Source organism: Indicator indicator, chromosome 6 (genome assembly GCF_027791375.1).
Source record: "Indicator indicator isolate 239-I01 chromosome 6, UM_Iind_1.1, whole genome shotgun sequence".
NCBI classification, from domain to species: domain Eukaryota; kingdom Metazoa; phylum Chordata; class Aves; order Piciformes; family Indicatoridae; genus Indicator; species Indicator indicator.
Genome location: NC_072015.1, coordinates 20,570,950 through 20,592,097, shown reverse-complemented (window position 1 = coordinate 20,592,097; position 21,148 = coordinate 20,570,950). Strand labels below are relative to the sequence as shown.

The following is a 21,148-nucleotide window of genomic DNA, read 5'->3' as shown; positions in this document are numbered from 1 at the left end:
TTTTCTTAAATCATTTAGGCCTTACTGCCTTTATAATTTTGGACCAAGATTCTCAACATGGTCCATCAATATCCCTCTCACTGTGCCTTTCTGTGATCTTTCTCTCTTCCTCTTTGAAAGGGATTTGTTGACCTAACAGCCACATTACTTACCTGTGTAATCCCAAGATTCCTTAAACAAGGTTGCATTAAACTGCATATAAGTAGCAACTGTTGCCACATCCCCAATTCTTGAAACTGAAGCTGAAGCTTCCTTTCCTCACCTACATCTTATCTTAATTTTATTCACTAAACACCTCAGAGGTTATGCCATTCTTCATTATTTTTTATGTCATCTTAGTATCTCTTTTATATCCATGAGTTACAGTAATATTTAAGCAGATGTTTTATGTAATTACAGGTGAAAAGCATGCTACCCTGAAAAGTGTTAGTTCCCTGAAGTATAAATGAGTTCTTAAAAGGACTTGATGATACCCCAAAATGACAAACTTGAGTAATTGTGCACAGACTTTGTACACTGTTAACACAGGAGTGAGAACATAAAACAGGAGACTGCATAGGAAGGATGATCATAACTCATGCAACTGCAGGCTTTTGTCACCTCATCCTCTCCATCCCATCCCATGTGTCTGTCCTGTCCCATTCCCCTAGCCCACACAGTTAAATACATGATGGTGTCTGGCCAGCTGGGGTCAAGGGAGGGGGAAGAACAGTGCCCACATTCCTCTTTCTGCAAAAAGCAAGCAGTGTATCCCCCAGAGGCTTAGGGTTTATTATATTACAATGCAGTATGTCTTGTTACTTCTTGTTACAGGTAAGTATTTGTACAAAGATTAATTTAGTATTTATAGAAATACTTTAAGTATGCTCTGGAGCACCATACCATTACTTGGTCTCCTATTTTCCAGTTATTTGTCACTCTCATGTGGAAGTTCTAGCCTTTTGCTTTTTCCACCAGTTTGCAATTCATATAAAATAATGCTTTAAGAATACACAGTTCTTCATTAAATACCCATTAAAAACTTTGCACTCACCTGCTGCTGTGTCTCATAATACAGTCTGGCAGTTTCTTGCATGTTTTTGCTGCACTGGACCATGTAGGCTGAAGAATCAAGGATAGGACATTTACTTTTGGAGCATTTTTGGAAGAGTTCCAAGCATGTCCAAGGAGTATACGCGAGAGAATATAAGCATTTGTTGTTTGCCTGTTATCCCTAGACATCTTTGAAAAATTGCATTATAAAATTGGATCAAATTCCATTTTGTAAACCACTGCAGGATAATGTTTGCTGTAGTGTCCTTAACTTTTAGAACTTCTACCCACTTAAGGAACAGTAATGTCATGTGAGATGGTTGCTATTCTCATGTAGTTGCAGGAATCTGGAAAGTATTTTGAGGCCCAATACCTGGCCTGTAGCCTATGCAGAGTATTCATGTTTTATTAAAGATTAAGCAGTTGTTAAAAATGTTCTTTTTGTTTCCCAGAGACCACTGCTTTATCTTTGTCTTGCATGACCTTACATGTTCATCAGTGGGGACATAATGTAGATTAAAAAGGGATGATTTCAATTTCAGTAATTATTTGGCCTTGTTTCAAGCGTGCAGCATTTAAGTTTCTTTGGTGCAATGACTTGTGAAGGTTTTATGAAGCAAATAATCCTATTATCAAGTTCATGTGAGTGCTTGGGCTACTTACAGCCCATGTAAGAAGGGACAGGAGGAACATTGCTTTATTGAGAGATGCAGTAGCATCCTTTCTGAGGATGCCATTCAGGGTGCTGTTTTTATCTGCAGTGGAAAGAGCAAAGAGGTCTGTAGTCCTCCACCAAGGCTTTGAGGCAGAGAGAGCACTTGTGCTCTTTGTCATTCTGGAGTGGTGGAAGAGCCCACGCTGCCACGTCGGCCAGGTTTGGAGCTGGAAGTGCCAAGAGACAGCTGGAGCTGGACGTACTGTGCTTGGGTGGGGCTACCGCGGTACTGCGCTCCTGACTCTGGAACGCTGCGGAGGCCGACCAGCAGCGGTGCTTGTAGCTGAGCTGCCCTTTGAAGCAGCAGCTACTGCAGAGGCCGAGACGAGAGAGCAACCTCCTCTCGGTGGGCTCTGCCGGTGACTTGGCACTAAAGCGTTCCAGGTCTTTGTACACATTTGCAGAACACGCGTGTTTCATTTTACACAACGTAGGCGACAACCCTATCCTCTCGCCTTGCGCCCGTGAAGCATTCGGGCCGTCCTCCCGCCCGGCCCGGCTCCTCCCTCCTGCGTTGCCCGGGCAGCGGGGTCGCGGAGACGGGCAGGTGAGACGCCTGTAGAGCCTTCCCTGGCCTCGGGCACAGTGGGAAGGTAACACCGGCCGCTCGGAGCAGGGCTTGGCAGGGCGCTAGCGTTGCAGGAGGTGTCCGGCGCCGCCATCCGCCGGCCGGAGCCGTGGGACGGCGGTTGGGCTCCCGCTTTTCTTTGCCCTACCGGCCCCGGGGTGTGATGGCCGCCTCTGACCGTAGCATCAGGCGGCTCGTAACCGTCAGTGCTTGCGGTAGCTCGGGCTGGCCTGAAGGGAGGCGGCAAAAAACACGGTCCTCATCCCGCGGGGTTGCGGACCAGCTTGCTGGTGCGGGTAACCGGGTCGTGCTGGTTTTTGCCTCTGGTCTTGTGGAGAGCCGTCCAGCAGCTAGGCAAGTCTGGTCTGTGAGCATGTACTTGTTGGTTTTATTTTTGTACCCAGTTCACCTGGGACTAGTTTTGAATGCGTGGACAGAAAGAGTACATAGGAGGTGAAAGGGATTAGATGACCTTGGTGTGTAGCAAGAGCGTAACCCGTGTCAGAGCACAAAGGGCAGGTATTGTGATGGATTGAGGATAAAAGGTCGCAAAGGCTGGCTGACCTGGCTGCATTTTGCTTAGCTTGTTAGGTATGTTCCTCTGAACATCAGGAAACGCTTTTTCCATGTGAGGATAACAGAGCACTGACTCAGGGAACGTGTGGAGTCTCCCTCCTTTGTGATACTCTGAACTCATCTAGATATGGTTCTGGGCAGTAGTCCTGCTTGAGTAGAGGGTTGGACCAAATGACCTCCAGAGGTCCCTGTCAACCTCAGTCCCTTCTGAGAGGCTTATTATAGGAATGCAAGTCTTACACTTACTTTTTCTCTCTACTTCTCTGGTTAGTTTTTTATTCTTTGGCTGCTTATCAAGGGCATGTGCACGCATGCATGCGTTCCTCAAGGTTTTTCTGTTCTCTATCATGTTCTGAAATCTCCAACTTTTGCCTTCATCTTCAGTCCCTTGGTTGAATTTTTGAAGTTGTCAGTATAGCATGTGTAGTGTGACTGGTATGAACTACCTGTTTTACAAATTTATGCCATAGGTTCAAGAAGGAAAAGCAGTTTAAGACTATCAAAGATACATGTTAAAGTAGTAGTTCTCCTTACCTGGAGCTGTGGCTGATGTCCAAACTCCAGTCTTGATGGTGCCATCAAGTTTAAGTTTTTTAGAGGTACACAGTGCTGGTATGTTTACCCTTCTGAGTTTATCAGCTCTCCAGTAGCCCCAGCTGTCGAGTAGGACAGGAGGGAGTTTGGGTGCAAGCACTGATGGCTCCCATATGCACATGGAGTTTTTCATTCACCTTCTGATTCTGTGAAATGCAGTTTTGTTACTTTCTCTTTTAGGCCCTTGTAACTGAGCACAAAGAGACCATGCCTCTTCCAGAAACCATGTTTTGTACTCAGCAGATCAACATCCCCCGTGAGCTACCTGATATTCTGAAGCAATTTACTAAAGCTGCTATTAGGACGCAACCATGTGATGTTTTGCAGTGGGCAGCTGCGTAAGTATGATGTTCATGCAACAAGTATCACTATCCCTATGGACCCACAACATTCACACTGCTTCTGTTGTGCAGTGGAGCTGCTTTGAATATGAAGCCAACCTGTATATTGCATACATGCTTCTGTGCATTAATGCAGCGTGTGATTCTTAGAAAGAGTGTAGTACAGACGAATGCATCTTCTTTTTGTTGTTATTGATGTCTCTACCCTGGAGAGCAAACCCTTCCTTTTTTTTTTTCTCTTTTCTTTTTTAAACTTTCTTCTCCTCTCATGTGGGACTTAAATCTTGGCATTTAAAGGAAACTTGGAAAATAGGTTTCTATTTCTTAAGTTTCCTTAGGTTTCTTTTTTTGTGTTTCTAGGAGCAAAATTAAGGAGTCTCCTTAAATGTTACTGAAACAGGAAAAGAGCCTGAAAAGTTGCAACTGTTAGGTGATAATCCACATAATAAATCTCACTGTAAAGTTGATTTTAAATGTTAAAATGTTTATTTTTTTAAGTTCCTTTCTCCTTATACCTCAGCCACTCACTATATTTTTTTCCTGTCCTATGGTTTGTGTGGACAAGATCTTGAAAGGTAACTGTGAGATGTTCTTAGCTGGTAGGATTGAACAAGTCTGTGCTGTGTATATGAAGGTGCTGAGGCTGTAACAGAACCACACTTTGGAGTGGACAGAAATAGCAGAAACAGTGGTGAGAGAATTGCAGTGTAAATAGCCAGTCATGCTTTTCAGGTAGGTTGTGAGGGGAATGTTAAACAAATCATCCCTAAGGTGTTCGTCAGTCAAAAAGGAAAGCCCTGTGCTTTGGTTTGCAAGTACACTCTGCCATTAATAAATCACTCTTTGCTTTGCCAAGAAGGGCTGAGTATGTCATACACAAAATAAGTTAAATACCTCAAAAATGATTAGAATATTTCAAAAGGAGCGTGTAAAGTCTAAAGATTGTGGTCTCCACTGAAATGTGATATGTGGTCAGGGAGAGGTGGGAGTTGTGGGCAGCTTGCTGAATGTTGCTGCTCCTGCATGGAAGCATGTGGATTCATGTACTGAACTGTAAGAGCATTTACTTCTGTGCAGCTTGTAATGGCCATGGGCATTCAAGTGTGTTGCTCTTCCCGTTCCCTTAGGTATTTTTCAGCATTGTCAAAAGGTGAACCCCTTCCTGTGAAGGAGAGAATTGAAATGCCTTTAGCAATAGAGAAAACAGATATTGGTTTGACCCCAGGATTACTGCAAGTCTTGCACAAACAGGTACAAACCAGCTTTTATCAAATCCACAGTGCTACTGAAGAATGCACATGTGTTTGGGATGGTTTGGCAGACTGACTGTCAAGTATTTATTATTCTGGGGAGGGACTGGTTGCTTTCAAAGAGTTACGATTAATGTCTCAATGTCCAAATGAAGACCTGTGATGAGTGGAGTCCTTCAGAGGCCGGTACTGGGAGCAGTGATGTTTAACATCTGTCAGTGACATAGACCGTGGAATCAAGTGCACCCTCAGCAAGTTTGCCAGAGACATAAAGCTGTGTGGTGCAGTTGACATGCTGGACAAAGGAGATGCCATCCAAAGGGACTTTGACAGGCTGAAGAGGTGGGCCACACCACCCTCATGAAGTTCAAAAAGACCAAGTACAAAGTCCTGCACCTGGGTTGTGACAATCCCAAGCACAAGTCTGAATGATGGGTGAATTGAGACCAGCCCTGCAGAGGAGGACTCAAGGGTGCTGGTTAATGAGGCCCTTGACATAAGCTGGCAATGTGTGCTGGCAGCCCAAAACCAACTGTACCCTGGGCTGCATGAAAAGATATGTGGCCAGCAGGTGAAGGGAGGTGGTTCTGCCACTCTTCTCTGCTCTTGTGAGAGCCCCATCTGGAGTATTGGATCCAGCTATGGAGCCCCCAGTACAAGAAGGACATGGATTTGTTGGAGAGGGTCCAGAGGATGGCCACAAAGATGATGGCTGGAGCACCTCTCCCACAAGGACACAGGCTGAGGGAGTTGGGTCTGTTCAGCCTGGAGAAGTCTCCAAGGCATTCTAGTACCTGAGGAGAGCCTACAAGAAAGGTGGCGAGGGACATTTTATAAGGGTATGTGGTGATAGGACAAGGGGCAATGGTTTTAAACTTAGAGCAGGGTAGGTTTAGATTGGACATTAGGAAGTTCTTTACTATGAGGGTGGTGAGACTCTGGAATGTGTTGCCCAGGTAGTATGTGGATGCCTCATCCCTAGAAGTGTTTAAGGCCAGGCTGGATGAGGCTTTGAGCAACCTGGTCTAGTAGGAGGTGTCCCTAGAGGCCCATGGCAGTAGGGTTGGAACTGGATGACCTTTAAGGTCCCTTCCAACTAAGACCATTCTATGAATCTATGACAGTGTTCTTGTTTTATTTTGTTTTTTGGAGTTTGTATTGTGGCACGATGATTTTGTTTAAAGCTTTCTCCCAAAGGCACAGTGGGTGTTACAGAACTGAAGGAAAAATGGAAGAACTTGTGCTTGCCAGATGAGCAGCTGAAAGTTATCCTGCAGTTAGATGACTTTGGTGACGAGGTGGAATGGATGAAATTTTTAGCGCTTGGGTGCAGCACACTCGGTGAGGTATGTTCATATCAGACACAAACGGTCATATATATGATCATATATGAGAGAGATGATAGAACAATTAATGCAAATGTAATTTGGGGAATAGTGATTGCTTTTGCTGCAGCTGACAAAGTGGATTGCATGTTCCCCATCAGCTTTTGGTCAGGGAAGCATAAACAGAAAGAGGGCTAACCCCTCAGTTTCTTGGGATGGCAGTAGAACAGCTAGCATATCTTCAGGAAGCTTGGACCATGAGAGGAAGGTTGATACAGGAATGACACATGACATCAGTGTAAATGTCCATGGAGGGGAACTGGAGGGAGAAATTAAAACATAAGTTTTTAACTGATTGTGTAGTCATTAAATTTTCACAGAAGCAGTTGATGTTACTAAATGTACATTTAATCCTTTTAATGACAGTAATAAAATCTCAGCAGAGCATTTTAACAGAATGAGAAATTATAAAATGAACTAAACTGGTGTTCTTATGTAGTACTTTTAATGACTTGAACAGTAAGGAAGAAGTACTAAAAAGAAAGTACATATTAAATAATATTTTGACAATGCTGCAATATCTGAAAGTCCTGAATGTTAATCTGGCATTGCAACGCAATTGTATATTTACTTATATATTTCAGCTGTGCATTTCTTGATTCCTGTCCCCTCCCAACATTATTTTGTAGTTTGAGCTCTTCATTATAAAAAAAGGAACAGCAATGTTACTTATTAAAGAAAAAAAAGTCACAAATACATCATTCAGATGGAGCTAGACAGACTAAATTTACCTCCATCTATCCATCCTTTCATATATTAAGCGAATGATTCGATTTTAGCTCTGCATAGTGAAGCCAGAACTTCACTTTCCTAAACCAGAGAGGAAGACATACAGAAGAAATACGCATTCATTTCCTGCAGCCATAAACTGTTTGTAGTTGAACAGGCTCACAGTTGAGACACAAAGGTAGAAAAGTATGACATTCTTAAGAACACCAGTAATGTGAAGTGTCTTTTTGTAAAGCAGTCATGTGTTCTTACAGCCTTGGAGAAATGGTCACACAGGTAGCCTGTTAAATTGTCTTTCAAAGGTGATGAAATCAATGCACATAACCTTGCTTGATTGTGAGAGAGACACAGTAGCAGGATCAGGACTGGTGGTAGAAGGAACAGCACAGGGGCAGTATGCTGCAGAGGGCAATGTGCCATCATATAGACAACTGCATCTGCTTCCACAAAAAGGCCTTGCAGGGGAGGAACTACATAAAGACTTTTCTGGTCTGTGTGTTCTAGACTCTGCATCTGTTTTAAATATTGCTGGTTTGCTATTAGGAAATACTTATCTTTTCTCAAAGTCATTGTGTGCTTGTTCATGAAGAGGTAAGGATAAATTTTGAAAAAGTTATAGCAAAAAATATTAACAGTTGGGTTAAAAGCAGCCTGTGTGGGGTGGTTGTTTTTTGTTTGTTTTGTTGTGTTTGTTTTTTTTTTTTAATGGCATCCAACCAGTCTTTGACTCAATGAAGCTTAATGCTAAATTTTCCCACATTTCCACGTATAACTCAACATGCTTAGGGCACTGGATTATAAACACTGTACTAAATAAAGGAGTTTTTAAAAGTATACTTAGAACTAATACTCTGAGGCATGTGTGGTTGTAAGGGAACTCAGACATTACTGGGCTTTTGACTAAACTGAAATATTCTTGAAATGCTTTTTTACCTCAGTGCTTTTTCTGCCAACTGCTAAAATGGAACTTACAAATACAGAAAGCAGTAAATACTAGCATTCCTAAAAATTAATATCTGTTATATGATCACTAAACCCATATGGATTTTCTGTGTTTTGTAGATTTGTTTGTCTTAACTGCTTATGAGAAATAATTTAGATACACTGAGAGAATAAATACACATATGGACATAGGTATATCACTAGGTATAGTGATGCTGGAGCTTTTACAGTAGCAGAACAGAGCAATTTGGCCATATTTGGAGGTAGGGCTCAGACTACCCCATGCAATCTTGGCATGTTTCACTCCTGTTTCTACTAGCTTCGTTATTGTTGACATCCCCAAACCTGCACTAGAGGGTAAATTTGGGGTTGAAAGCCACAGATGGTAAAGCCTTTGTATCTTTTACAATCGCTTTTAGTGGCTTACAACGTGGATTTTGTCATGATATGCAAAGGTGTTCATGACTCTGATACTGTTCATCTTATTTCTCAACCCCCTGCAGTCACTACTGAATTCAATGAAAATTGCCTGCATAATCTTAACAACAGAACCAGGTGGAGCATCTCCCATTACCTTTGAAACATTCTCATTCCTCTACTCATATTTGGCCAATATTGATGGAGAGATACCAGAGGAAGAAAGAGAAGCATTCCTCCACAGAATTAAAGAACAAGCGTAAGTAAAAATCTGTGCATGGCATTTTAATGTATTGATCACCTCGGGGTTCTCCATAAACCTTTAATTTCAGGTGAACAGTCTGTCTTCACTTTGGGTGTAGCCATGATGACATGTTGACAGAGGTTATGTTAAAAGTGTACATAGCTAGTTATTGTTAAGGGGTCAGCCTGAGGGCTTAAACTGCTAAATGAGTCATTGTTATTTATCCATTTTTAATTTTCTTTTTGTAAAATACTGAAGTCACTATCTCTTGGTATAATTTTCCCTTTAGGAACCAATTACATGCACGTTTGTATCGTCTGCCTATTTCTGGTACTGAAACCCGCAGCTTCTTATGGGCTGCTCTTTTGATTTGACATAGCTCACAAACCAGAGAGGGAAACTGGGAGTTCCCGCTTAAGTCCAGTTTCTAATGTGTTTCTCCTGAATTACTTCTCCCTAGACGTTTTCTTGAGAAACCATCTAATACACATTCGGTCTTAAATGGTTTGGCTCTTCAATTTTTGTAGTGTTAGCTATAGTCAGTTGTCCTTCTAGGAATAGCCTTGGTGTTGGTTGCCTTCAGTGGGTAGTAAGGGACAAAGACAGGAGGTAGTCCCACCAGAATGCTTCATCCTGTTTTGCTATTTGTACCAAGTTTGGGTGGTTAGGTACATTTTTAGTATGTTGTGTTCCTCTTTCTGCCTGCTCCACGGTTGGTTTCCACTTTGGTGTCAGTCTTGTCAGTAAGCTATGAACTGATGGAGTTCTTCAGAGTCAATGCATAAGTTAAAGGTTAAGCAAAAAATCACTGCCTGATCTTTTCTGTGGTGTTGAGAAATCTTTAAGTTGCTTCAGAATGAAGAGGCAACACTGTTTTCACCTCTTGAGTTGTTAGTTAGCAAACGTTTTCCCCCAATATTGTTAGGTATCCTTCCTGCAGGATGGGGTAGATGATCGGTCCAATCAAGTACCATCTTGGTCAACATCATTGGTGCTTGTTCTGGATACCTCTGAACACCTCTACACTTCATGCCAATCAACAGGCTAGTTGCACAGCTTGACTACCCTGTTTCTTGAGCATACCAACACTATGCTGTTGCTTTACACTGATGGCTGGTAACAGTTTTTTCAACTTCTGCAACAGCATGGGAGCTCAAAACTGCACAAGCACAAAAACGAACTGATTTGTCATTAGTTACCTGATTGACAATTTTTCATAAGAACTGCATTTTAATCATTCTCTTCTAGCTCATAATTAATATAATCCTTAATTGTATCTTGTCCAATGCAGTAGGATTTTTCATGTTCTAAAACATTTGGTTTACTCCTTTCCAGTGACCAACAAACCGGCATGGTGCTGCTCAGAAACTTTTTGACCCAGCCATCAGTACTGTTTTGATCAAGCCTCTATTCTTCCGCAGCAGAAGAAAAAAGGGTAAAGAAATAAAATACAAGAAAATAATTTGTGCTCCAAAGGACCAGTATTTGCACATTACAATACAAGAGGGTCATTTTCTCTGGCACTTGCTTTTCTTTATCCCACTCTTGAAATGGTGCCTTCAGTGGTGTTATTGAATCCATGATCATAGTATTCTCCTGCCTCTCAAATACTGATGCTCACACCAAAGGAGTGCTACCTTCACTAATCTGTTTATATTAAATAAAAGATATTTTATTACAGGCCTTCCTGCCTATACTCCCCAGAATTAAATTTAGAGAAGACTGTGCAGCCACAACCAGTGCATTTCCAGGACACCTGACAAAAAAGCGTCATAGGAAAGATGGATCTGCAAGCTTGTCCTTTTGTAGTTGCTTTCTTCATTAAGGTAACAAACTTTGCTGATGATGACTGACCACTGGGAACTTCTCCTAGTTATCTCTGGAAGGAGATCTGTATACAACCAGTGTTTGAAAATGGCAATCAGCAATACTGCAAGTGTCCTCCCCACCAGTTTCTGTGGTGAGCTATATTCTTATCATTGTCTGATGACATTGACTCTAAATTTCTTTGAGCATGAGCTTGGGAACGCTAACTTTCATGTTAGTGTCCATTTACCACTAGCTGCAGTTGAAGATATTTTAGCCTGTTGGATAATTCTGAAATCTGCTCTCCTGCCTCTGTAAGTGCATTCTGTAAGTAGGCAGTTAAGTATTGTCTTTCTGGAACACTGCCTCCAGGGTTGAAAAGGTCAGGAGGGAGGGTAGGGATGCCTTTTCCATCTGTAATTGATCCTAGACTCCAGGGATAAGCTCTGTTGTCTATCCACCACATACAGGCCAGGAAAGCAAATTAGTACAGCTTCTCACAGACTTCAACCTACAGCCTTGACAGTCTACACACAAGTAGAAGAGATCAATATAATTTATTAATAAATGCAGTACTGTTACAGATTTACACATTTTCTGATACTATACTGCTTCCATCTTGATAGACCTTAATGCTGTTTTGGTTTTGTCTCCAAGCACAGCTGTGATACAACACCAACACATGTAATACCGCCACATAGCATTGCTGTCCCTGTCAGAACAGCAATAATGATAGTTCCTGTGCAAGTAGTTTTTGAAATGGGTGACAAAATAATCAGGGTCTTGTTCCTACTTTCTTCTTTTATGGCTGTGATACTTGTCTTCATCCCTGAAACAAAAACACAAATATTGCGTGGGCTGTTAGGATCAGGCTGACACAATCTGAAGGAAAAAAAAAAACCCACAGAACTTGGAAAACTGAAAGGTCTCATTAAATTTAATCATTAAGTAAACTACTTTAAAACGGTTTATTTCTCATGCTTTTTAAATCAAAGCCCTGTCATGCAGTGCCATAGCAGCAAATCAGTTTAAGATGAATGTGTAATGAAGCCACTTTTGAGACAAGCGATCATTCTCATCCATGCAGTTATCCACAGCATTTCTTCCTACACCCCAGGGACAATGCAGCACTTCTTCTACACAGCAGCCTAAGTCTTTGCTCAGAGGTCCCACACTCCTACAGTATTGCAGATGCGCTTGTCCATGGTATTAGAAAGCATGGCCTAGATTTGTTTTCTTTTGCCCAAAAGTGTATCCAGAACTACTGAAGAGTAACAGCATTATTTTGAAGCTTCTATGTTGGAAAAGCTAGTCAAGTGACTGTTGTATATACATATTAGTGGAACAAAAAATTGTATTTATTAAGTCCCAGTGCAAACTACAGCAAAGTAATCAGCAACAGCGATGATAAGCACACAGTTAAATAAACAGTTATGCCCCAGTATACATTTGCAGATCCATAAGTAAAATAGCCTGTGACAGTACGGCAATTAATCCTGTAGTGTGCTGTGGAGAGTCACCTTTCCAATGTGAGAGAAAATTCTGAAGTCTGTATCACAGTTTATCATCTTACAGCATGCTCTGTTCTGTATTAATAGCCTCATGCCACTGGCTTTTTATACTGTCTCTGAGATAAGCCCGGCTTTAATTGGACAAGATATGCTAATTCTCTGCACTAAGTTCTCACAGATAATGGCTATGGCTGCCTGATTCACAAGCAGGAGCAAGCTGTCACTATCTATGCTCACCTCTCTCTTTTCCTTCGAGAATCTCTGCCTCTTTCAGAACTCCTTTTTCGTTTACTTGGACTCCTGCTGCTCTCTCTCCTATGTCTGGTGCGTTCAGTATCCTTAGAGCTTCCTCCAGACTGCCGTGAGTCCACTGAAGCTGACCGCCTGTCTTCCTTTCTGGAAAAGAAAAGTTATTGATTTTATTCAATAGTTCTACAGTCACTGCTGTTTTCAGTAACAGTTATTTGTAATATAATGACCTACTAAGGGCATAAGACATACCTGTTATCAAGCCTCTCTGTCTCCCCAAGAGTGACAATATCTCCTGAAAAGTGGCCTTAAGTCCATGCTCTTAAATGTGCACACTACTTAATCCAGTTATTTCTAACGTGTCACTTCTGCTCAGGAAACAGTAGAAAGGGTTCTATTTTGCTTTAAATCCCTAACTCTTCAACCACCTGCCTTAAGCTGCTACAGGCAGGTGGACAGCCCTGCACTCCTGACCTCTTGTATAGCCTTTTCACTGACCTTCATTTTAATGCTGTGAACAAACACCTCCTGTATCACCTTTTAGTTTGTTTCAACATTTTGATCTCAAATATCTCCTGAAGCACAAGTAAACTGTGACTGGGTCATGATTCCATTTTAATTTCAGCAATGAATGTTGGGAAGAGCATATACTGTCACTTGACACAGGAAGAAATATGTATACATGAGCAGTTAGCAGAGCAGCATTCACAATGGTAACTGCAAAGGCTTCCTGTATTTAGTAAGTTATGAAAACTTTTTCTCTGAGGTATTTCATATTGTACCTACCACAGCATTTACTGTCATGTGGTTGGGAAGGGGAAGAATTACTTGTATTTTCAAGTGTCCTTCTATCCCCAGCTATCACACAGAGGGAGTACCATCTGTTCCCCAGCTACCTCTTTACCCCTGAAAGCAAGATAAATCATTTTCCCCCATCCTTCCTGCAGACAGAGCTTCTCAAGCAGGTGCTCAACAAAATTAGTGTAAAATAAACTGAGAATATGTCTCAACTATGGTTGGTGTATGTCTTGTTAGAGAGCAGTAATGGATAACATTACAGGCTTTCAGGCTGCTGACATCTCTGAGGAATGTGTCAACTGCAACATACCTTCCTGAAGATTTTGACTTCCCTCCTTCACATATTTCTGCATTATCCAACCTATTCTCCTCCTGCCAGTGATTGCTGAGTTCTTCCATATGCACACCAATCACATCCCGGATCACCTGGATATATATTAAAAACAAGCAACAAGAAAAGCAGGATGTCATGCTAGTGGCCTGAACTAGCAACTAGACAGCCCCCCAAGTACTACGCATCAGATATCTGAATTTGCAGAACCAGGTATTTCAGCATAAATTTAAATAGCATCATTTTAAAAAAAAGACAGTCAACTGTATCTTGCTGGCATGCTCACATTCAAAATTTAACAGTTAGAAATGCTGCTGTTATTTGTAACTTGCTGAAACAAACCAAAAACCAGAGGAGTCCTCTGTAGTCTGCAATTATAAGACAGGATACAAGAAGTGGGAGAAGAGAGACTTTGTCTGTAAGGATACCTAATTGTTTCTGCTGATATGCAATAAGCACTTTTGTGTAAAAAAACTATTTTCAGATCTCACCTCAGTGTAAGACTTCTTTGTTATGTGAACATTCTTAGCCCTGTATGACTGCCGCCGCCTTTTGTAGTCTCGCATTTCAGCCAGAATTTCAAGATGGGACTTTGGACCTTTCTGACTATCATCTAGCAAAAAATTGGAAGTAAAACAAATGGTCACTACCAGGATACCAGTACCTGCAGGAATACAAGCCTAGTGCTTTAGTACTAAGACTGAAATGAAAAATACTGTGTTCTTTCTGAAGTGTTTAGTAACCATTATGAATTTAGCAAGTTTATTCTCCAATCTTGCTTGCTGTTTACACAGGACTAAGGAGCAACCAGTTGTGTGCTATGTGATCATAGTCTCCTAACAATGATCCAAATCAACAGATGGGCTTAAAATTTGGTCATATGCTTACAGAAAGTGGGTCTTGTTTTCAAAGTCACTATTACAAGAAGACACAAGGACTGAGAATGCCAGATTCTGTAAAATATTTAGCTCTGCAGATGCAAGCACTATCTCCTAGACAACAGCAAGGCCCACAGAATAACCCTCTATGCTTATGTTGCACTTGGTATAGTTACAAACTGGGATGAGAAACCTGAGTCTAATATATCCACTTGTATATTGCTCAAGAGCTCTATCAGATAGCTGCCAACCTTTCTTGTTCAGCTTTTACTTGTAAGTGATCTTTAATCTCATTATCTCTTACAACAAATATTGTTCCAAGCTGAGCAGTAAGTTGGCAACATTATGCAACCTGCAGTCAGCTGCAGCAAAGACCATAACCTGAAGTACACACAAAACACAGGCCAAGAGCAGAGCACAGACTTTCTCAGAAGAAGAACAACATAAAGGATATCAAAGTGACGTTTTCTGGCCCCAGGTCTTTGTTGTGGCCTTTATGAACAGTATGCTTTTCACAAAAATAGCACAAGCAATTGTTTAGCTTTCAACAAAAGTCATCTACCTAACATATGCAAAATGAAATGACTTCAACAATAGATCATTCTTCAAACCTTGGGTGATTTTTGCTGCTAAATCCACAAAGAGATCGCTGTCATTTTCCATTACTTGGGATCTTGACCTCTGTTTCTTTGTTTCTTCAACAATATAATCATAAAGAGCAAGGCGATCAGCTTGAGTCAGATCACAGGTGAAACGTTTGTGATTTTGTGGAACTTCTACAGGCAGTGAAGAATAAGATGCTGGAAGTTGACAAACAGCTGTTACTAGTAAAATAGTGTAATTATACAGGAAAACACCATTAAGCTCAGCAAACAAATAATGCAATAAACATCCATACTGTTTTCATCCTTCCCATACATGCCTGTAAGAGGTTTCATCCTTCCTCATTTGAAAGGATAAAAATTACTTGATATAAAAAGGCCCGAATCCCTCCCCAGCCCACACAGGCTGCATAGCTTCTCTTGACTGCTTACAGCATTAGTTACATGGTTTCATATGAAGGATCGTACTAGATTAGATCAAAAGGACACTGTATTGTCCTATCAATTTCAGCTTTTGCTTTGCAAGCTAACACAAGAGAGAGATGGCTGCAGCTCTGCCTTGTGGCGTTACCTTACTCCTAAAATTTTCAGTCAAGTACCAGGTGCAAAATACCTGTTCTGCTGCCAACAAGAATGAAAACTTCTAGGCATCTAGATGACTGGGCACTGCAGAAATCAGTCTTACATTGTCACTTTCTCTACAGGAGCTTAAAGACTTCCACGGACATCTATGGCTAACAGGGCTGCAAAGGCACTTTTCAAAATGCTGCAGATTAGTGCAGATAATTAAAGATACAAAAACACAGTGCTTGCACACTCTTTTTTCCCTGAATGATCAGCCTGCCACTCAGTCTTCCCGTTCCCCAGCTAAAACACATATCCTCTAACCAAACATTAAATCCATTCTCAATCCATTGCAACAGCAGCAGAGTGACTTCCCTAAGGATACGGAATGCAGTATTCTAGGGTATTGCGTGCAGAAATGCCTTTTACTCACAAACATCTGAATTCCCAGCAGCAACTGGCCTGACCTCCATAATCCTGCTCCCCACAACAAAACCATCTGCCTGTAAGGCACAGTCTGAGAGACATGTCTCCAGGCAGGCAAGACAGGGTGTATGCAGGAGCCGTCACAACAGCAAAGCTACTGCCTCTCTAGATTATCCAGCACTTAACAGAAGCTGGGCAATCTTTCACATCCTGCTTTCACTAAAGATACTATAGAAGAGGAAGAGAAGCCACAAGGACAACATCATATTTGCAGTATATGTGTCATGTGTGTTAAGTGTCTTTCTTATACAAATTCTTAAAACAACCCAAATCGTCTTATGCAGGTTGTTTGGTTTTGACCTGAGGATTGATGAAAAAGCATATACAGTTCATGTTTAGCAATTAATCCTTAAAACATTACATGAAGAATCATTACATGAAAAACAAAGCTAGAGGCAGAAGAGTTTGGGCCAACAAAAAGCCAAAGGGCAGTATCAGAGAACACACACACAAAGTATAAGTGTAGGTAGTGGGATGGGAAGTGAAGGACTTAAAGAAACTCCTGAATTTTGCAGTGTTGATTTTCCAGTCTTAAAGAGCACAACAGACCTAAATTCTCTTACCTACGTGTCCAGAACAGAGAAAGCAGTTATGCTCCAAAATACACAAGGGAAGGAATACTAAAAACAAATCAGAAAAATTCCCCACAGCACTTCACAGGTGGAATGAAGGAAACTGTGATCAGGAGAGATAAGAGCAGTATGCCACATGAAAGCTGAAAAAGTCATCTCAGTACCTTCGCTGTAGCCTGTACCCTCTTTCATACTTTGAGCTCTAGCTTGCTTAACAATGTGAAACTGTAGGTCTTTATCTGCAAACAGAGAAGAAAAAAATACCACAGAACCTTTACAAGTACTTGGTAGGGTTAGTTTTTATTCCCCAACCTCCATTATGAGACCGAATATTGTAGATTTAGGTATGGGTAAGGGAAAGTCTGAACTGAAAAATCATTTTTACCTATTCCATATTTGAGCAGAGGGGAGGGGAAAAAAAGGGAAGCATTTCTGGGTTATGGGGATATAGAAGAAGAAATGTGTCTATTTTGCAACTGTCTTCTGTACTATATCCCCAAAATCTAGCGACACTTTTTCTACCTTCTAAGCATGCATTTTAATACATTTCCTGCAACTGATGCAAGGAAAATATAGGAAGAACCTGGAAAATAACCTAAGAGAAAAAAAAAATCATCCTCCTTGGATTTGAAGCTTAAAACAGCCAAGTGACCTACAGAGCAGAATTACACAGTGACAGAATTATAACAAGGATAAATTAAGCCCAGGCACAATGTTGAGAAAATAAGTCCACTGATGGAAATAGAATCATAGAATTGTTAGGGTTGGAAGGGACCTCCAGGATTGTCTAGTTCCAATCCCCCTGCAATGGGCAGGGATACTTCACACTAGATCAGTTGCCCAGAGTCACATCCAGCCTGGCCTTAAAAACTTCCAGGGATGGGGCTCCTACCACCTCCCTGAGCAACCTGTTCCAGTGTGAAGAATTTCTTCCAAACATCCAATCTGAATCTACCCATTTCTATTTTTGTTCCATTCCCCCTAGTCCTATCATTACCTGACACCCTGAAAAGTCCCTCCCCAGCTTTCTTGTAGGCCCTCTTCAGATACTGGAAGGCCACAATAAGGTCTCCCCAGAGCCTTCTCTTCTCCAGACTGAATAGCCCCAACTCTTTCAGTCTGTCCTCATAGGAGAGGTGCTCCAGCCCTCTGATCTTCCTAGTGGCCCTTCTCTGAACACGTTCCAGCATGTCCAAATCCTTCCTGTAATAGGGGCTCCAGAACTGGACACAGTACTCCAGGTGGGGTCTCACCAGAACAGAGTGGGAAAATCACCTCCCTTGACTTGCTGGCTATGCTTCTCTTGATGCAGCCCAAGATGTGATTGGCTTTCTGGGCTGCAAGTGCACACTGGTGGGTCATGTTGAACTTCTTATCCACCAGCACCCCCAAGTCCTTTTCTTCAGGGCTGCTCTCAATCAGTCGCTGTCCAGCCTATATCAGTGCTTGGGATTGCCCCGACCCAGATGCAGGACCTTGTACTTGGTCTTGTTGAACCTCAACAGGTTGTCATGGGCCCACCTCTCCAGCCTGTCCAAGTCCTTCTGGATGGCATCCCTTTCCTCCAGCATGTCAGCTGCAGCACACAGCTTGGTGTTGTCAGCAAACTTGCTGAGGGTGCACTCAATGCCACTGTCCATGTTGCCAACAAACATGTTAAGCAAGACTGGTCCCAGTACTGATCCCTGAGGGACTCCACTTGTCACGGGCCTCACTTGGACATGGATCCATTGACAGCCACTCTTTGAATGTGGCCGTCAAGCCAGGTTTTTATGCACTGAATGGTGGATAAATACTCTGCTCTTTTATGAGGGTTTGGAAATTTTACAATTGACAGCAATGTATGCTATCATGAAGATCCAAACTCTGCCTCATAAGGTCTCCCTTCAGCCCCATCCTCTGCCCCCTCCTCCAGGAAACCTCCTCTCAGCCTTATCCCTTGGCCTCACCAAGGATCTCCCCTCAGCCCCTCATCCTTTTGCATCTCCCTCAATGTGTTCTCCCGGTCCCATCATCTGTCTCGGCCCCAGTAGCTCCCGTCTCGGGAGGTGGAAAGGGGTCGGCCCCATCAGGCAAAACCCTCGCAGGCGCTCACCCATGGCGACGGTAGGAACCTTCAGGTTTTCGTAGAAGAAGCTGGAGTCGTACATCTCAGCCTGTGAGATCAAGAGGGTCAGTCAAGACCTCAGCGACATCGGCTCTGGGCTCGGCCCATGAGTCGCCCCCGGACAGCAGGGACTCGTCGCCCCCACCCTCATGCCGCTGCCGCCCCGGGCAGAAGTGCTGTCCCGTCCTCCCCCTCACTGCTCCCCCGCCTCCAGCCCGTAGGCCGCCCGCAGTTGTCCCGGGCGCCAACCTCCTCCTCGGCGGAGTAGCCCATCTTGCGGAGCCGGCAGGACGCGGCGTGCCTCTCCAGCGACGCCCGGGGAACGCGGTGATGCTCGTCATAGGGGCACAGCACCCACTCCACCTGCCGGAGAGGCACAGGTCAGCGGCACTCCCGCCTCCACATTTTCCTCGGGGGAGCCCCGCCGCCGTCTTACCGGGTCCCTGAGCCAAACGCCACAGGAGGCAGCCATGGCTGTGCGAATCCCGCCTGCAAAGGCCCCGTGACCGGACCGGGGAGGAGCCGGTGCCACGTTTACTGAGGGCATTTCCTGCCAGAGGGAACGGTGAGGTTGTGTCTTGACCAGCGTCCGGTTCCGAAGCAGGAGTCAGACTGCCTACGTGCCACTGGGCGACAGCCCCACCGTTTCCTAGAGCTCGGAGGGGCCACAGCATGACTGCACACGGGGCTAAACAGGAGGAGGAGGCAAGAGCGCGGCGCGCTGCCAGGCCCTTGTCGTCATTCCCGTGCAGGAGGCCGCCGGCGTCACCGCGACAGCCGCCAGGACCCGCAGCGCGGGCAGCTGCGGAGAGGGTGCCATCTGCCGGCGGGAGAAGGCAACACCAGCGCGGGGGAGACGCAGGTTGCGCCGCCCTCTCCAGATGACGGGAAGCGGCCGCCGGGTAGATGGAAGCCCACAAAACCCCTCGAAATCGTGCTTCGGTGGCACGCCCTGTCTCTGAAAGGCAGTGAGGGCGACCGTGAAGGATAAGGCTCGGCAGGCGCTAGCAGCAGCAGGTTGCCTACCGCTGGTTGAAGGGGCTCTGCAGCTGGGGCTCCCCGGTCGGGGCCAGCAGCCTGAGGACAACGCCCGCAGCCGGCGGCCGCCCCCGACCCCGTGTCTCGGCGGCCATCAGTCTCGGTCTTCTGGGGGACGGGACCTGCACCGTGCCGTTTCTGGGGAAGAGGAGTTAGGCAGCAGTGGGTTTGCTTTGAGGGTAGTGGTACCTTCCTGCTCATTTTTGGGCTTTTTGCCATAAAAGAGTAAAGCCAACATTGAGGGCAGCTGGTCTTCACTAGACACAGGCCTGGACTGCTCACCAGCTTTAGTAAGAGCTGGTTTCTCTTCTGAGCACAACTTTTGCCTACCTGGGTGCTTCAGAGCAAAAGTTAGCCCCACCATGTGCATGCTTGTTAGGGACAAGCAGGAGGAACTGCAGCCTCTATGCCTTCCAGCTCCTGATGCCTGTTACCTTCTTGCCACATGAGGAATTAAGTGTGAGATGCCAGCCTTTCCAGCAGCTTCCTGCCACGCAAGGGGATCCTTAAGGAGCAGGCTGCTCGGTGCAGGATCAGGATGTGTGTGTTTCTCCCCAGCACCATTCCCATGTGTGTGCACCACAGGGGTCTGTGGCAGGAGCAGCTGCGCAGCTGCAACTTACCCAATAGAGTCCTGCCCATTATGGTGCTGTAAAATTCTACTATATAAGGAAACCATTCAAAACTCCAGTTTTAAGTTTTAGAAGGTAAGCATTCTTTATTGCAAAGTCAGGATTTAAGAAGTCTCGTGTATCTTTCACACCAACAAGACAGTGTAGCAGCTTTTTATTTCTTAAACACGTGCGTGTACATTAGATTTCCTGGAATAGTCATGCATATTCATATTATTCCCCAAGGTCTTGCATCAAGTTCTTTACTTAAAGTTTATAACTGAATTTACACAGTTTGCTGGAATTTTGCAACTTTTTTTCATCCTTCATGATACCTGAGGGTGGTCTGATTCAGGCTGGTTCGCTTCCTTGTCTAGTTAGCAAGGTAGCTCCTTATCTATTGCGCGTAGTTAGAAGATGAGTGTCTTGTCCTTGCAAATTCCATTTGCACAGTTGCTCTTTGTCAGCAAGTCTTCATTTCTGCTGGATCAATTACTTGGCTAAAATTATGAGAACCTTCCCCTAGAGGGTGCATTAGGATTCAATAAGTCTGTAATGCAGGATGAGAAAAGAACTACAGTTCTAAGGAATAACCTTCACAGGATTGACATTTGTGCATGCCGATTTTTGTCATCTATGGGAAAAACACATAGGACTAGAAGGAAGAGTGGGTTTAACAAGGCAGAGTAGGGGGGAGGCAGCATGACAGATGTAGCTGCCAGAATTACTCTTGTACATCTGCTTTTGTTAGCAGATTACAGCCCTTTCTTTGCTGCACAGTGAATTTGGGACTCAGCTGGGA

General features: G+C 43.6%; 2 protein-coding genes across 2 annotated transcripts; one reads left to right on the top strand and one right to left on the bottom strand.

The window, feature by feature from the left end:
* The first annotated feature begins 3,674 nt into the window (after positions 1 to 3,674).
* Positions 3,675 to 10,192, top strand: ROPN1L (rhophilin associated tail protein 1 like). Its single transcript, XM_054381883.1, has 5 exons — positions 3,675 to 3,823; positions 4,954 to 5,077; positions 6,261 to 6,422; positions 8,636 to 8,808; positions 10,129 to 10,192. The coding sequence occupies exons 1-5, from the start codon at positions 3,693 to 3,695 to the stop codon at positions 10,190 to 10,192; spliced, it is 654 nt and encodes a 217-aa protein (XP_054237858.1). The 5' UTR covers positions 3,675 to 3,692.
* A 1,021-nt stretch (positions 10,193 to 11,213) lies between these two features.
* Positions 11,214 to 19,194, bottom strand: SNRNP48 (small nuclear ribonucleoprotein U11/U12 subunit 48). Its single transcript, XM_054381683.1, has 9 exons — positions 19,134 to 19,194; positions 18,947 to 19,060; positions 18,686 to 18,746; positions 16,755 to 16,829; positions 14,978 to 15,166; positions 13,980 to 14,101; positions 13,468 to 13,583; positions 12,348 to 12,506; positions 11,214 to 11,428 (listed from the first exon to the last, which is right to left on the bottom strand). Exons 1-9 carry the CDS (start codon positions 19,167 to 19,169, stop codon positions 11,389 to 11,391), a joined length of 912 nt encoding a protein of 303 aa, XP_054237658.1. The 5' UTR covers positions 19,170 to 19,194; the 3' UTR covers positions 11,214 to 11,388.
* Between the last annotated feature and the right edge of the window lie 1,954 nt (positions 19,195 to 21,148).